An 18,464-nucleotide genomic window follows, 5' to 3' on the forward strand; every position below is an offset into this window, starting at 1 on the left:
GGGCCAGATTTGCTGTTCTGGCCAGAGTATAAAATGCTCGGTCTGGGCCTCAAGCCGGATTTTGAATTTCTAGGCCCAAGCCCAGCCCGTTGACAGCCCTGTCTTTGGATAGTACAAAGCCAGCAGAGATCAGCTCCCATACATCATTTAATCAGACCCCATCTTACGGAAAGTATAGATCAACACGTGTGCCATGTTGGAACACATACCTCTTCCCATTTTCATAGAGAGGCGGAAAAACATGAGAGAGAGAGAGAGAGAGAGAGAGAGAGAGGCGCCTAACACTTGAATAATCCATTTCACCGTAAATTTCAAAAGGGGTTACGAAAGAAGAACGCATCTACATCCACATCCAACACTGCCACAAGATGTAACAAAGAAAAAGGGGATAAAAACTAAGAAAACCCTAAAAATTTCAGAAGCTTTGGAGAAATCACAACCGTTAATCATCTAAGCCCTCTCACCACGGATCCTACGGGCGAGCTGAATGTCCTTAGGCATGATGGTGACCCTCTTGGCATGAATGGCGCAGAGATTGGTGTCTTCGAAGAGGCCTACTAAGTAGGCTTCGGATGCCTCTTGGAGGGCAGCGACAGCACTGCTCTGGAACCTCAGATCTGTCTTGAAGTCCTGAGCTATCTCACGGACGAGCCTCTGGAAAGGCAGCTTCCTTATCAGAAGCTCTGTGCTCTTCTGATACTTTCGGATCTCTCTCAGGGCCACTGTCCCTGGCCTGAATCGGTGCGGCTTCTTCACGCCTCCCGTCGCTGGAGCCGATTTCCTCGCCGCCTTCGTCGCCAGCTGCTTACGTGGAGCCTTCCCTCCCGTCGATTTCCTGGCCGTCTGCTTCGTGCGAGCCATTGATCTCCCCTTGGTTTTTCGCTCTTTCACACGCTTCGAGGTTTGAGAAAGTGTTTTGCAATGAAACGATTCGGGGGCCTTTGGGGGTTTTTATTTGTGAGAGCTTCTACTAGGCGGGAGATGAAAATTTCTCCCTTGGAAATTTGGGGATTCTCGAGAGCCGTCCGATTTGAAATACAATGAACGGTTGAGATTCACCCGACCAGAGGCACACGGATTGCAATCCTTGAGCAGACAACGCGCCAATCGCTGCTTTCCTTCTCGGTGAGTTATTTGATACTGTGCTGAGTATGACGCTTGATACACAGGCACTCATATAATGTGGAACCCACGTGTTTTTTTTATATTAAAATTCCCAAAATTAGATTTTTTGAACAATTTTAACCTCTGATTCGTGCCAACTTGTTTGTTGTAATAGGAGCAATGGATGTTTTTCATTTCCAACCGTCCAATAAATGTCCAGAAATCCGATAATCGGATGATCAAATAAGCGTCGTTTTTTGTTTATGATACATGGCACACATAATTTGAATATTAACTAGAACTACTTATATGAAACCTATGCAATTTAATGAGTAATTTCTAAGTGCCTGCGTATCATCCTTCGCACTCAGCCAGAGTATCAAAGTTTTTTTCGAGTCTCTTGACTGGAGAAAAACCTTAATACGGACATTGGAATGGTTAGACGCGGGTCTCCCTGATTGTGGAGCCCACGGTGATGCATGTGTCTTATATCCACGCCGTCCATCAATTTCGCCAGCCTATTTTAAAGGTTGATCCTAAAATCAAGCAGATCTGAATCTTAGGTGGATCCCACCACAGGACAAAGTGGAGAATGACCATTAAAAACTTTTTGTGGTCTACAAAAGCTTTGGATCAGGCTGATATTTATATTATCCCTTCATACAGGTCTGTTTGACCTTATAAACAGGTTGGATGGCAAATAATCATTCCCATAGCCTCTAAGAAGTTTTTAATGATAAGCATTCAATCACCACCGATCCTGTGGTGTGGTTAACATCAGAGCTGGATCTGCTGCATTTTTGTGCTCATACCTGCCGAAACAGATGGTCGCGGTGGATACAAGACACGTATATCACGGTGGGCTCCACCGAAGAAGCCTTCGGAATGGTTGAAAGCGGATTGCGTACTTAGTAAACTCTGTGGACCTCTCCATAATGAATGTATCCTATCCACACCGTCCATCCGTTTTATCAGATCATTTTAGGGCATTTACCAAAAATGGAAGCATATCTAAAGCTCGAATAGACCACAAAATAGGAAACAGTGTGAATAATGATGTCCACGTACTCGTACGGAGCCCACATGAAATGGGAGTAGTTGGGCCCTTGAATGTGATCACGCACCCTGTCCATCAACGGCCAGGCATACACACGTCTGTCATGAGTTCCTATGCATGAAGTAGGAGACTCTCGTTTGACACTTGTCACGTGCAAACTTTTCATGATTCACTAATAGTAGCCTCACACGCGCGTCTATCAGATGGGTCCCACGATGCGGATGACCTTGGCCAGATTCACAATCCGGAATGAGTTATCAGGCGTAAAATATATGATTTTGGGGTAAAACGAGCTACTTTAGCCAACCAACCCTGCTACGTCGGGTTGCACAAGCCGAATTTGCAAAATAACCCTGGATCGACGGTCATTTCCCTGTTTTAATTTTGTTTTTACTATAAATAGTAAGTTTTAATTTGATTATAACTCTTCATCCGTCGGGCCTTAGGAACCAACGTGAAAAGAGCTTAGAATAATTAGGAGAACGGTTTGGTGAAGCCAAATAGGACACTTACTATTTTTGGCCGAAAACCTTGCGCACTAGTAGACATCACAACCATCTATAAATAGTAAGTTTACTATTTATGGTAAGTCGCGGATTCTAGGAGTTTTAGTTGTAGTTTGATTCTGATTTCTTTCCCATTGCTTGGTCCCCCTATTTAAAGGGTTGTGAACTCATTTTTATTCATCAATTAATCAATTTTGAATTTATTAGAATTTATTCCTATTTCATGCTTTCTTTCCTCGTGGATTCGAGAAGTCTCTGTGAGGAGTCTAGAGAAGCTCCGTGGATTCGGAGTTCCTATGCATGAAGTATGAGACTCTCGTTTGACACTTGTCACGTGCAAACTTTTCATGATTCACTAATAGTAGCCTCACACGCGCGTCTATCAGATGGGTCCCACGATGCGGATGACCTTGGCCAGATTCGAGCCTATATACTGGTCAGTTGAGCTACGGGCGTACGTAACAAATGGACGTCTTTACTGATCATCTTGCGTGTGGCCCACCTGAGTTTCAGATTAACCTCATTTTTTTTGCCTTATATTCTCTTGGTCAAGCCGGGATAATGGACGGAGTGGATTTAAATTATTGTTAGTGGGACCCACTATATCTTAAAAATTAAAAAGAAAATAAAAATGAAAGTTATATCTTCCGCACGGCTAAACCACTTTCTCCACTTTCCTTCCGTTTTGTACGGTAATGGCCGCCAAACCCTCCCACGAAATGAAACTGCCCACATCTCCCACTCTTCCGCCTCTTTCCTCATATCCATTAAAAAGAAAGGAAAGATATAAACAAGTTTCAATCGTATCATAAAGGGAGAGTAAACCGGATAGATCAAGAGAGAGGGGGAGAGAGAAAGCTCTGTAGATCAAGAGAGAGGGAGATTAGAGCGGAGGCGGATCGTCAAACTTTAAGGTAGGTGATCTCTCTTGAGATTTAATATTTTCAGTTAATTATTATGTTTATTTTTTTGGAATATTATTATCAGTTGATTTTTATGTAGGAAATCCTACCTATTCATGAATTTATATTTTATTTTTATTTTTATTATATATATATTCCTGATATTTAATGTTGAAATAATAATTATATATATATATATATATATATAATAAAATAAATTTACCGAATAAAATAAACCAATTATCTAAGTTTATATTTTGATTTATAAATTCTATATAAAAATAAATTTGCAAAATAAATTTATATTTGTGTTATCATATGCCTCATTTGCAATTTCAGAGTGTGTGCATGTCAATCGTCGTACTCCACCAGAGTATCAAATAACTCCTCATGAAAAGTCAGGAGATATACCATGAGAAACTACTTTAATGGAGAATGTTTCAAGTCCATCAAGCTGGACCACAAGTTCGGTCCACCTAGCAATAGATTTATGACATATTAAGTTCATTCAAAATCCAACCCTTTCAATTCGTTTAAAACAACATGAAGAACATTTATATGAAAAATCAATCCTATATACTAGTCAGGATATCCACCAAAAATAGAAAATAACTTATAACTATTGATAAATAGTATTATCCATTTAATGAGTGAATGTAAGTGTTTTCTTGTAAGTGATCCTAATAGTATAATAAACCTATTGAATGGGTTAGATTTTACTTGTAAATTAAAGGTTAGAAGTTATTTACTTGATGGACCGTAATGTTTCCAACCAGTTGAACTGGAGATCTTCTTATTATAATGGGACCTTGCTAGTGCAGGATAGGCGAGTATGACTACAATCTTACTCGTCTCCATATGCGAAACATAGCACACAACTGTAAGTCTGAGAAATCTACCATGCAATCCACATCTTCAACGTGCCCAGATAAATATAATAAATAAATAAATAAATAAAAGAGCACGGTCTATCCATTTTCTTAGGCACCATGAATAAATGAAAGCTAACAACGTTCCTTATTCAACTTGCAAGTATGGTCCACCTATTTAGTTTAATTGCTAAATTTTCAAGTAATGGGAGCATAGAAAACATGACCTCTCAGATGAATGGAATAGATATCACACACGTGTCTTGTGTGGCACATGACCCACGAGTAGGATTCAAATCCTACTCGCGCGAGTAGCTTTCCCATTTTCCATGAAAAATTGAATGGTGGGGCATTGGAGTTGCTGCATGTATTCTAGAAATCAACCAACGGCTTTGGATTTGTGCAAGTGGTCATGACCCCTCCAGCTCTGTAGTGTATACATTCATCATATACCTGCATTTTTAATTATTACTTTGGGATACACCATTTACTCGGTTTGTTGTATGGATTTATTTCCACAATCTGCCTCTTTATTAAATAATAATATCATGATAGTTTACTGCCATTTTTAATATGGTGGTGACTCCTCAACCGTCCACCATGAAATGTTGGTATGATAATCAGACTGTCCAAATTGCCGAACCAACTTTTGATGGTGGGCCACAAAAATAAAATAAATAAATAAAAATATTTGAGCTGAGAATGCGAAAGTAACCATGAATTTTAGTATGCCCTTCCACTCAATGTGAGATTTATTACTCAAGGGTGGAGCTCGTATAGAACTTGATATTTTAACAAATTTATGTACCTCATATAGAACTTGCATTATAGTGTAGAAATTGAATTTATTAAATTATTAATCATTTATTTTTGTTGATATTAGAATTGTTCATGTTATTCATGCTTATCTATTGATTAGTTAAATTGTAAAAAAAAAAAAAAAAATGTATATATGGTTGTATTAGCAAGTAGGGCGATCGTGTCCCTTGGGTGAGAGACCCTAAAGTCAGCAAGTAGGGCAATCGTGTCCCTTGGGTGAAAGACCCTAGAACCCATTGGATCCTTTGGAGTCTCCTTTGTGTACGGCGTATGAGTACAATTGTGTGCGTGGACATACGTCAGGAGTACAACTGGAGCAGTAGTCTGACCAGCTAACGTATAAATGGGTCCCTCACCATGAGGTACCAGTGCATGGGCGTTAATGCAACGTGACCATCCACTTGGATACGGTGTTGTAAGAAATAATACAAATGTTAAGAGTATTCATGAAAATATCACATGTATTGCATTTTATAAATTCTGTTGTTAAATTTCATTATCTGTTTTCGATTCCTTCTTTTAAAATTGATATTATCTGAACATGTTAAATTTTGGGTAAGAAACGACCCTACTGGGCTGTTATGCTCATCCTACTAAAACAAATGCACAGGTGCAGAGCTGGAATATTACGAGCAGGCGGGTCTCTACTATTAGCTTTATTTTTATTTTTTTTTAATCAGGTTTAGTTTTAATTCAAATCATTTTGTTATTAGGTTTAGTTTATGTTCAAATTTCGATGTAGAAAGGGTTGAATTAAATAAACATTTCAGTTGTATTTCCTTTTAGATGATGTTGAGTGTTGATTGAATTTAATTAAATCAATTAGATTGTAATTAATGTATTATATTTAACTCACACCTTGAGATTCGGGTCCCGAAGACCTTATTCAGGTACTCGAATTTCGGGGCGTGACAGCTTGGTATCAGAGACAGGTTAGATTAAAATTGTGGACCTAGGGTTGTCTTTAGAATTAGTAACCCAAACATAAATCCCTTTACTTTTATGATAAAAAAATAGAGGTATAAATTTAGGGCATTACATTATGTTGACATCATATATAATCTTATTTAGACTTAACACTGAACTAATAACCAAATCTGGACCTAAAGGAAGTTTTAAAGATTTTTAGCATATTACGTTAAATTGGACATCAATAGTAGGCGGAAATTACTTAACTTACAAAAGTCATAACTAATTAATTAAAACTCCTTTTAAGTTGATTCAAAATCTCAGTCGTATATTAACAAGTATAGTTTCATTAAAAAAATAATTTAAAAATATAAATATATGCTTATCCTTTACCAATATTAAGTTATGTGTATACTAGTTAGAAATCGTTTGTTTCTGTACAGACCTAATTATCCGAATTTTAGAAATTTTTGTAGACTTTGTATTAAGCTAAAATTTTATATAATTATAGTAGACTTATATATGTATCTTCATAAAAAATTTTAGATCAATCCGACACTTATAAATACCAGAATCATTAGTGGGAATAGTAGCATAAGAATCTGAATTTTCTGCACTACAATTTTGATATATGTTATTGTCTGAATTCTCTTAATCTTCATGTATTAATATTTTATATCATCAAATCTTTCTTACAATCCAATAAATTTTCATGCTTCTATGGATGTTAAATAGTATGCATTCTATTAATGATACGCAGAATTCAATTTAGTTAGTACAACCTACCTTGGTTGTCACACACTAAGCTTATATGTTTAATTAATCGTAGATTATGGCGGATCAAAACATTGATGTCGGAGCCACATCAGGAGTTCCTGGTCCTGATACCACTGAAAATGGGTCACTTATGGGTGGAATTCTTAGGGCCATAGGTGATCTTACAGCTCTTGTGGGCTATCAGATAAGACAGACTCAAGCACAAGGTCAAACCCAAACTGTTCATGTAGCTAACGAAGGGATATGAAGTTTATTGGAAAGGTTCAAAAGACAGAGGCCGCCTGTATTTAAGGGTGGGCCTGACCTATCTGAGGCCGAGATGTGGAAGAAACAGATTGATAAAATATTCATGGTTATGAAGTGCGATGAATACCAGAAAGCGGAATTGGCTATTTACATGCTAGAAGGGGAGGCAGATCATTGGTGGGACTCAGTCATTAGGATGAACCCGAGAGTTGAAGTCTGGACCTGGGCTCAGTTTTGTGAGAAGTTTGATGATAAATATTTTCCTTTGTATGTGAAAAATCAAAAGGCAGGAGAATTCATGAAATTAGAGCAGGGTGATATGACGGTGCGCCAGTATGATGCTAAGTTCACGGAGCTATCGCGATTTGCAACTTTTCTGGTGTCCGATGAAACCCGTAAGGCACAAAAATTTGAAGAAGGTCTGAGAGCCTCTATTCGTAGCCGATTAGCCCCTTTCGTACAGAAGACCTATGCCGAAGTGTTGGAGCGTGCCTTAGCAGTGGAGAAAGACATCAACGAATATTGGAAGAATCGTGATCAGAGGAGGGACGTAAAGAGTGGTGCTAGAACTGCAACACATATATCTCCAGCCCAACAAGATGCAGCTAAGAGGCAGAGAACAACATCGATATCGATGGCCAGACCGACGACAGTACTTCCTCCACCACGATTTTCAGGATTTTGCTATAATTGTGGACTCGAAGGCCACACTTCTCGTTTTTGTTCCAGACCACAGCGCACACAGTATCCACAAAGGTCAGGATCTTCACATCAGTCTTTCAGGCCTCCCCAGCAACAGACGCCGCCGTCTATGTCACAGCGACCTCCACTACATCCTTCTGCCTCACAGCCTTCATCGAGACCACCTCAGCCATATCCACAGAGGCCGCTACAGTCATACTCGAGGCCACCACAGCAAGGACCTTCATCGGTATATCAGAGACCACCGCCACAGGTTAAACCTCAGCAGTACCAGCAGTCAAGGCAGGGAGTTCATGCACCACGACCACAAGCTCAAGGTCGAGTCTACACCCTAGTACAATCAGGAGACGACACAGTGCAGCTGTACAAGAACTTGGCGCAACAATATGAGGGCCCAATTCAAAGTTATGATGTTCCAGCACAGTCTGAGGATGGAGCGACCCAGATTTGTGATGATGCCACACCCTTATATGAGGATCCAGCATCGCCAAAAATGACATTATTCAGCTTGACATCGAGGGTAGCAGCGATGTAGTCGAAGGTACCATCGTCATTTATTTATCCTTAGCTAGAGTGTTATTTGACTCTGGAGTATCATATTCATTTATTTCTTACTGCCTTTTATGCTCGCTTGAGTTATCTCCTACTCCCTTAGATAAAAACTTAACGGTAGCAAACCCCCTTGGTAATTCAGTGGACCTAAGTCAGATTTGTAAATCCTGTCCGATCACTATCGAGAACGTAAATTTATCAGCTAATCTCATAGTTATGCCGATGCGAGAATACGATATTATATTGGGGATGGATTGGTTATCTTTATATCGGGCAAAAATCGATTGTTTTAGGAAAATGGTCATATTAAATATCGATGGGCGAGCACCGTTACAATTTCATGGGACGCGAAGGAAGGGAGCACCGGTTAGTTTGTCAGCCATCTCGAAAGTTGAACCTCAAGGAGTGGAACAAATTTTGATTGTTAATGAATTTTCAGAAGTATTTCAAGATATCCCTAGATTACCGCCAAAGAGAGATGTGGATTTCACAATCGATCTGGTACCTGGGACTGCACCAATCTCCAGAGCACCATACCGTATGACACCTGTTGAATTGAGGGAATTAAGAGAGCAACTTCAGCAGCTCCAAGACCAAGGCTTCATTAGGGCTAGTACGTCGCCGTGGAGTGCACCGGTATTATTTGTAAGAAAGAAGGATGGTTCTTTGAGGTTATGCATCGATTACCGTCAACTTAATAAGGCGACTATCAAGAACAGGTACCCGTTGCCGAGGATAAATGATTTATTCGATCAGTTGAAGGGAGCTAAATATTTTTCAAAGATAGACCTACGGTCTGGATATCATCAGTTGAGGATTAGAGATGATGATGTACCCAAAACTGCCTTTAGGACTCGATATGGCCATTATGAATTTCTAGTGATGCCCTTCGGACTAACGAACGCTCCAGCAGTATTTATGGACCTCATGAACAGGGTCTTCAAACCGTATTTGGACCGATTCGTGATAGTGTTCATAAATGATATTTTAATTTACTCCAAGACGCAAGAAGATCATGCTGAACACCTTCGAATAGCTCTTCAAACTCTAAAGGACAATCAGTTGTATGCCAAAGCTTCAAAATGTGACTTTTGGAAGAACGAAGTAAAGTTCTTAGGGCACGTGGTATCGGAAAAAGGAGTGTCAGTAGATCCATCGAAAGTCGAAGCAGTGTTAAATTGGGAACAGCCCACCAATGTGACAGAAGTGCGCAGTTTTCTCGGATTAGCTGGATATTATAGAAGGTTTATTGAGGGATTCTCTAAGTTAGCAAGGCCATTGACTAACTTGACCAAGAAGGGCACTTCTTTTAAATGGAATGAAAGTTGTGAGCAGGCTTTCTCTGAATTGAAGAAGCGATTAACGGAAGCCCCAGTACTTTCTTTACCAGCAGAAGGGGAAAGATTTGTAGTATATACTGATGCATCTTATCAAGGGTTGGGATGTGTGCTGATGCAAGGTGGTAAAGCAATAGCATTCGCGTCAAGGCAGTTGAAATCTCATGAGCAAAATTATCCCACTCACGACTTAGAGCTTGCAGCTGTAGTGTTTGCCTTAAAAATTTGGAGGCATTATCTTTATGGTGAGCAGTTTGAACTGTACTCGGATCACAAGAGTTTAAAGTATCTTTTTGATCAAAAGGACCTAAATATGCGGCAAAGGAGATGGATGGAATTCTTGAAGGATTATCATTTCGATATTTGCTATCATCCAGGCAAGGCGAATGTTGTAGCTGACGCGTTAAGCAGGAAGGCGCGCAAGCTGGTGGCAAGTTTAATGATTAAAGAATGGGAGATGCTTGATATAGTTAAAGATTTTGAAGTCAGACTACGTATCGATGAACCTCGGGCTTATATCAGTAATTTAGTGGTGCAACCCACTCTGGTTAGTAATTTCTAAATTATCCATTTATATTAACCCTTTAATTCTTATATTAGGATGTAGTTATTCAGAACTTTCTTTTCTAGGTGCGACGAATAATAGAAGCGCAGAAGAATGATGCATGACTACAAGAGAAAATAACAGAAGAAGCGGGAAAGGACAAGTCGGAGTGGCGAGTAGGCTCTGATGGTGGGGTTAGATTTCAAGGGAGGTTATGTGTTCCAGATATATCTGAATTGAAGCAAGAAGTCTTAGATGAGGCGCACCGTACAAAATTCACCATCCACCCAGGAGAAACCAAAATGTACCATGATGTATGACGTCAATATTGGTGGAGTAATATGAAGAGGGAGATAGCCAACTACGTTGCAAGGTGTCTTATTTGTCAGCAGGTTAAAGCGGAACATCAGAAGCCGTCAGGACTTTTACAACCGTTATAGGTCGTAGAGTGGAAGTGGAAGCACATATCGATGAATTTTATTGTCGGACCATCGAAAACAAGCCATCATCATGATGCGGTATGGGTGATCGTGGATAGGCTAACAAAGTCAGCACACTTCCTTCCTATACATATTTCTTCATCTTTAGACGAGTTAAGTAAACAGTATATCAAGGAGATCGTTAGGCTTCACGGCATTCCTGTGTCCATAGTATCCGATTGAGACCCTAGGTTTACATCACGCTTTTGGAAGAGTCTTCAAAAGGCATTGTGAATGACGCTAAACTACAGCACGACTTTTCATCCGCAGACTAACGGGCAAATAGAGCGGGTAAATCAAATCCTAGAAGACATGCTTCACAGCTGCATTCTTGACTTCAAAGGAAATTGAGATGACTACCCTATTTAGTAGAATTCGCCTACAATAATAGTTTTCAGTCCAGTATTGGCATGGCGCCATTCGAATATTTATATAGAAGACCTTGCAGATCACCAAGTTGTTGGACCGAAGTAGGTGAAAGAACATTGTTGGGACCGGAACTAGTGCAAGAGACATCCGAGAAGATTGCCATCATCAAAGAACGTATACGTACTGCTCAGAGTCGCCAGAAGAGCTACGCCGACAATCGCCGAAAGAACTTGGAGTTCGCTATTGGAGACCATGTGTTCCTTAAGGTATCCCCGATGAAAGGAGTTATGCGATTTGGGAAGAAAGGAAAATTGGCACCACGTTACATTGGACCATTCGAGATCTTGCAGAGAGTAGGCCTCGTAGCCTACAGACTAGCCTTACCTCCTCAACTTTTTGGCGTCCACGACGTATTTCATGTATCTATGCTTCGGAAGTACGAAAGAGATGCATCGCATATCATTGACTGGGAGCCGCTGGAAATCCGTGAGGATGTTTCATACATAGAGCAACCGATTCGCATCCTCGACAGGAAGGAGCAAGTACTTCGAACAAGATCGATACCACTCGTGAAGGTTCAGTGGAGGCATCATGGCATGGACGAAGCTTCGTGGGAGCGAGAGGATGAAATCCGAGAGAAGTACCCTCATCTCTTCATATGATAGGTATGTTAAATTTCGGGGACGAAATTTTTGTTAAGGGGGGTAGAATGTAACAACCCAATTTTTTTTTGTGGGAACTAACCCCGCCGTCCATTTGCGTGTGGCCCACCTGAGTTTCAGATTAACCTCATTTTTTTTGCCTTATATTCTCTTGGCCAAGCCGGGATAATGGACGGAGTGGATTTAAATTATTGTTAGTGGGACCCACTATATCTTAAAAAAATTAAAAGAAAATAAAAATGAAAGTTATATCTTCCGCACGGCTAAACCACTTTCTCCACTTTCCTTCCGTTTTGTACGGTAATGGCCGCCAAACCCTCCCACGAAATGAAACTGCCCACATCTCCCACTCTTCCGCCTCTTTCCTCATATCCATTAAAAAGAAAGGAAAGATATAAACAAAGTTTCAATCGTATCATAAAGGGAGAGTAAACCGGATAGATCAAGAGAGAGAGGGAAAGAGAAAGCTCTGTAGATCAAGAGAGAGGGAGATTAGAGCGGAGACGGATCGTCAAACTTTAAGGTCGGTGATCTTCTCTTGAGATTTAATATTTTCAGTTAATTATTATGTTTATTTTTTTTTTGGAATATTATTATCAGTTGATTTTTATGTAGGAAATCCTACCTATTCATGAATTTATATTTTATTTTTATTTTTATTATATATATATTCCTGATATTTAATGTTGAAATAATAATTATATATATGTTTATATATATATATAATAAAATAAATTTACCGAATAAAATAAACCAATTATCTAAGTTTATATTTTGATTTATAAATTCTATATAAAAATAAATTTGCAAAATAAATTTATATTTGTGTTATCATATGCCTCATTTGCAATTTCAGAGTGTGTGCATGTCAATCGTCGTACTCCACCAGAGTATCAAATAACTCCTCATGAAAAGTCAGGAGATGTACCATGAGAAACTACTTTAATGGAGAATGTTTCAAGTCCATCAAGCTGGACCACAAGTTCGGTCCACCTAGCAATAGATTTATGACATATTAAGTTCATTCAAAATCCAACCCTTTCAATTCGTTTAAAACAACATGAAGAACATTTATATGAAAAATCAATCCTATATACTAGTCAGGATATCCACCAAAAATAGAAAATAACTTATAACTGTTGATAAATAGTATTATCCATTTAATGAGTGAATGTAAGTGTTTTCTTGTAAGTGATCCTAATAGTATAATAAACCTATTGAATGGGTTAGATTTTACTTGTAAATTAAAGGTTAGAAGTTATTTACTTGATGGACCGTAATGTTTCCAACCAGTTGAACTGAAGATCTTCTTATTATAATGGGACCTTGCTAGTGCAGGATAGGCGAGTATGACTACAATCTTACTCGTCTCCATATACAGAACATAGCACACAACTGTAAGTCTGAGAAATCTACCATGCAATCCACATCTTCAACGTGCCCAGATAAATATAATAAATAAATAAATAAATAAAAGAGCACGGTCTATCCATTTTCTTAGGCACCATGAATGAATGAAAGCTAACAACGTTCCTTATTCAACTTACAAGTATGGTCCACCTATTTAGTTTAACTGCTAAATTTTCAAGCAATAGGAACATAGAAAACATGACCTCTTAGATGAATGGAATAGATATCACACACGTGTCTTGTGTGGCACATGACCCACGAGTAGGATTCAAATCCTACTCGCGCGAGTAGCTTTCCCATTTTCCATGAAAAATTGAATGGTGGGGCATTGGAGTGGCTGCATGTATTCTAGAAATCAACCAACGGCTTTGGATTTGTGCAAGTGTCATGACCCCTCCGGCTCTGTAGTGTATACATTCATCATATACCTGCATTTTTAATTATTACTTTGGGATACACCATTTACTCGGTTTGTTGTATGGATTTATTTCCACAATCTGCCTCTTTATTAAATAATAATATCATGATAGTTTACTGCCATTTTTAATATGGTGGTGACTCCTCAACCGTCCACCATGAAATGTTGGTATGGTAATCAGACCGTCCAAATTGCCGAACCAACTTTTGATGGTGGGCCACAAAATAAAATAAATAAATAAAAATATTTGAGCTGAGAATGCGAAAGTAACCATGAATTTTAGTAGGCCCAGCCACTCAATGTGAGATTTATTACTCAAGGGTGGAGCTCGTATAGAACTTGATATTTTAACAAATTTATGTACCTCATATAGAACTTGCATTATAGTGTAGAAATTGAATTTATTAAATTATTAATCATTTATTTTTGTTGATATTAGAATTGTTCATGTTATTCATGCTTATCTATTGATTAGTTAAATTGTAAAAAAAAATGTATATATGGTTGTATTAGCAAGTAGGGCGATCGTGTCCCTTGGGTGAGAGACCCTAAAGTCAGCAAGTAGGGCAATCGTGTCCCTTGGGTGAAAGACCCTAGAACCCATTGGATCCTTTGGAGTCTCCTTTGTGTACGGCGTATGAGTACAATTGTGTGCGTGGACATACGTCAGAGGTACAACTGGAGCAATAGTCTGACCAGCTAACGTATAAATGGGTCCCTCACCATGAGGTACCAGTGCATGGGCGTTAATGCAACGTGACCATCCACTTGGATACGGTGTTGTAAGAAATAATACAAATGTTAAGAGTATTCATGGAAATATCACATGTATTGCATTTTATAATTCTGTTGTTAAATTCCATTATCTGTTTTCGATTCCTTCTTTTAAAATTGATATTATCTGAACATGTTAAATTTTGGGTAAGAAACGACCCTACTGGGCTGTTATGCTCATCCTACTAAAACAAATGCACAGGTGCAGAGCTGGAATATTACGAGCAGGCGGGTCTCTACTATTAGCTTTATTTTTATTTTTTTTTAATCAGGTTTAGTTTTAATTCAAATCATTTTGTTATTAGGTTTAGTTTATGTTCAAATTTCGATGTAGAAAGGGTTGAATTAAATAAACATTTCAGTTGTATTTCCTTTTAGATGATGTTGAGTGTTGATTGAATTTAATTAAATCAATTGGATTGTAATTAATGTATTATATTTAACTCACACCTTGAGATTCGGGTCCCGAAGACCTTATTCGAGCCTATATACTGGTCAGTTGAGCTACGGGCGTACGTAACAAATGGACGTCTTTACTGATCATCTTGCGTGTTTCATGTAATTTTGGACGCCATATGGCTCAGTAATCCAGACTGTTGATCTTATGGGCTCCACCGTCGATGGATCATGCACCGAGAATCAATAGACATGACAATCTTGATCCTTTGATCTTGGGCTGCTAATGGGCAAGGCCCAGGCCAAACCAAAAAGTCTCAACAGGGCCAACCGTACAACCAGTTAAAAAGCCAGGTGAAACACAACCCACATGCAGGCACGTTGGCGGTCCTAGTTCAATCACTACTACACATTTCAAAGAGAAAGAAAACATAAAAACACTACTACACATTCAACAAAAAGGAGGGCAATGATTCGATGGGTGTACAGGACTTTCTGGGAAGATTTTCACCTTAGGCATGGTACCTCGGCAGCTGGGTCTATCAGATCAATGGACTATATCACCGAACAATACTCCCTAACCATAATGATTAGGGATGGTTTGGTGGTTAGGATTTTGAGTCCAGATCCTGTTTGGCACGTTAGATTTCGGTAGATTTTCAAGTCCACTTAGGATTTAAAATCCTCAAAAGGAGGTCTTTTTATTTTCTCTAAAATGTGGGTTATTAAATTTGAAGTTTTTCAATCCTCTCCAATGGGCATTACTGTTCTCGCCTTGATATAAAGCAGTCTTTTTAGACAAAATTTTTACAAAAACAAACCTACTTAATTAACATGATATTTAAATTCCAGTACCATTTTCAAAAAGATTTTTAAAAAGTTATCTCAAATCAATTTAATTATGGTTACATTATCTTCCATTGCATATCTTTAATGGATAGTTGAATGGACGAGTAAATGGTTCAACCACTTGAGTAAGTCCCACTTCTTTTTTACTTCTTTTTTTTTTTTTGGGTTAGCTTGTTAGTACACACCCATGTCAGTACACACACTCCATGTTAGCCACCCCCGCTGGGGATCGATACCAAGACCTCGAGTGTTGAAACAAGGTATCTCCACGCCAATTGAGCTAGGATTTGGGCGTTGAGTTAAGTCCCACCTAGATAGCACCTGGCTAGTTGGATGGACGAGTAAATGGGTCAACTACTTGAGTAAGTCTCAAATAATTTTAATTATGTTTATGATGTAGAGCGGGTCGCAGACAATTTCATGTCCAAGATGGATCAGAGGAGGCCCGATCAGAGGTAGAAGTTATCAAGACCATTAGAATCTTAAAACAGGTATATCTCACAAACCAGAATGAGTTATTAGACGTACTATATATGATTTTGGGGTAGGACAAGCTACTTTAACCAACCAACCCAGCTATGCCAAGTTGCCCACATCGAATCTATGAGACTCCATCAAATCGACGGTCGAATTCCATATTTATTTCCATTTTTATTATTTATAGTAAGCTTTGGTTTAAATGTAACTCTTCACGTAAAGCCACATAGAACACTTATTATAAATTATGAATTTTAGGGAGTTTTAATTGTAGTTTAATTCTGAAACTTATTCTACGACTTGGTATCCTTACTTAGAGGGTTGTAGACTTCTATATTTCATTCATTAAGCAAATTACAAATATTATAGAATTTATTTACATTTTTCTTGCTTTTTTCCACGTGGATTCAGAAAGTCTCTCTGAGCAGTCCAGAGAAGCTATGTGGATTCAGAGTAGTTATCCTTGAGGAAGATGACGATCAACCTCATCACGTTCATCCCTGCTTCAATTTATGTTATATCCAACCAGACCATTAGGTGCATCACCTCAGGGTAAGCCAAGGGCCCAAACTCACCTCCATTTATGATTCAAGTAGACCATATAATTAGAAACAGTGTACAAGGCAATGTTTGCCCTCCACATTATTTGTGTTGTTATGGCTCATTCAAATTAGAGATGGGCTTGATTTTTAGGCCTGAAACCTAAAACCTAAAATTTGGTGTGACATCTGATGGTTGGAGAGGATTTTATATAATCATCGCAGTGGGCCCTGAAAAAATTAAGAATGGTAATCATCCTTCGAACTATCTTCTTTGGTGTGGCCCACATGAATCACAAGTCAGCTTGATTCTTTGCTTCTAATGATAGAGTAAATTTCACATATACCTTATGGTGGACCCCACCAAAAATCTATGGGATGCCACTCTTGATTTTGATGGACTCCACTGTGAAATTTATGTAAGATCCACTCGGACTATTAGATATTTAATCTCATATTTAGGCCTAAAGACAAAATTCAGGTTGATATGTAGGCCACACCAAATGAAATGATTGAGAGAGAATCAACCACCCTTTGATATTTAAATGACCTGATGAAATAATTATATGAAATCCTTTAAAACCATTAGATTCCACACACCAAAAAAAAAGAAAAAAAAAAAAAGCTTATGGCCCAAAAAATTACACCCATCACAATTTAGGTGGGCTATGCCAATCGAAATGGTTTGGACGGCAAGTGTTGTCCTGTATGCTTTTTTCAATAATGCAATCCATTTTAATCACAGATAGAGCTAAGTTTTGGGCTCATGATCTACCATTGGGTGACATGTAGTGATTGGGGGTGAATTTCACATAAACACCACAGGGGTTCACTCGAGCCAGGTAGGGAAGGTAGGGGATGATAATTATATTGATTAATGAGTTAGCTTTTTTTTTTAAGGTACGGCGATATAAATTCCATATTAATTAAGTTTTTTTTTTTTTTCTGTAAAATTCTTCTCCTTTTTTCTTTTCTTCTTCTTTTCTTCTTTTTTTAATCCAAGTCGCCAAACATAGTTTTTGGATTTTGTAGGATTAGAAATCCAAGTGTAGATGCCAAACGACTCCTAACGAATCAAAATTTTTAAAGCCCAATCCTTTTTTTTTTTTTTGGTTTCTTTCTTGACATGGGGATGAATGTGATGAGGTCCAAATCCATGAAATTTCTCTAGACTCCTCACGGAAGCTTCTCAAATCTATTAGAAAGAAAGCAAGTAAAATAGAAAATAAATTCTATAAAATTTGAAATTGATTAATGAATGGAATAAACGATAGAGATACCAAGCACTGAGAGAGAAATCAGAAGCAAACTACAACTAAAACTCTTAGAATTCGCAACTCATTATAAATAGTAAACTTACTATTTATAGACGATCGTGATGTCTACTAGTGTGCAAGGTTTTCGGCCAAAAATAGTAAGTGTCCTATTTGGCTTCACCAAACTATTTTACTAATTATTCTAAGCTCACGGATGAAGTTATAATCAAACTAAAACTTACTATTTATAGTAAAAATGGAAATAAAATAGGGATCCAGGGGTATTTCACAAATCCGGCTTGCGCAACCCGGCATAGCAGGTTGGTTGGCTAAAATAGCTTATTCTATCCCAAAATCATATATTTTACGCCGGATAACTCGTCCTAGATTGTGAGATACGCCCGATCTAAGGTCTGACAATCCAAATCACTTCTGTCATCAACCGGGCCTTTTCTGATCCATCTTGGCCATGAAACTATCTGCGACCCGCTATACATCATTTCTTCGACCA

At 38.4% G+C, this 18,464-nt stretch overlaps 2 protein-coding genes across 2 annotated transcripts; one reads left to right on the top strand and one right to left on the bottom strand.

Annotated features, from left to right (window-relative positions):
- Nucleotides 1-273: 273 nt before the first annotated feature.
- On the bottom strand, nt 274-931 carry LOC131220633 (histone H3.2). Its single transcript, XM_058215439.1, has one exon. The coding sequence runs from the start codon at nt 859-861 to the stop codon at nt 451-453; it is 411 nt and encodes a 136-aa protein (XP_058071422.1). The 5' UTR covers nt 862-931; the 3' UTR covers nt 274-450.
- A 6,022-nt stretch (nt 932-6,953) lies between these two features.
- Nucleotides 6,954-8,426, top strand: LOC131249802 (uncharacterized). Its single transcript, XM_058250562.1, has one exon. It carries the CDS (start codon nt 7,263-7,265, stop codon nt 8,424-8,426), a length of 1,164 nt encoding a protein of 387 aa, XP_058106545.1. The 5' UTR covers nt 6,954-7,262.
- The last annotated feature ends 10,038 nt before the right edge of the window (nt 8,427-18,464 follow it).

The sequence above is a fragment of the Magnolia sinica genome, chromosome 1 (genome assembly GCF_029962835.1).
Source record: "Magnolia sinica isolate HGM2019 chromosome 1, MsV1, whole genome shotgun sequence".
NCBI lineage: Eukaryota > Viridiplantae > Streptophyta > Magnoliopsida > Magnoliales > Magnoliaceae > Magnolia > Magnolia sinica.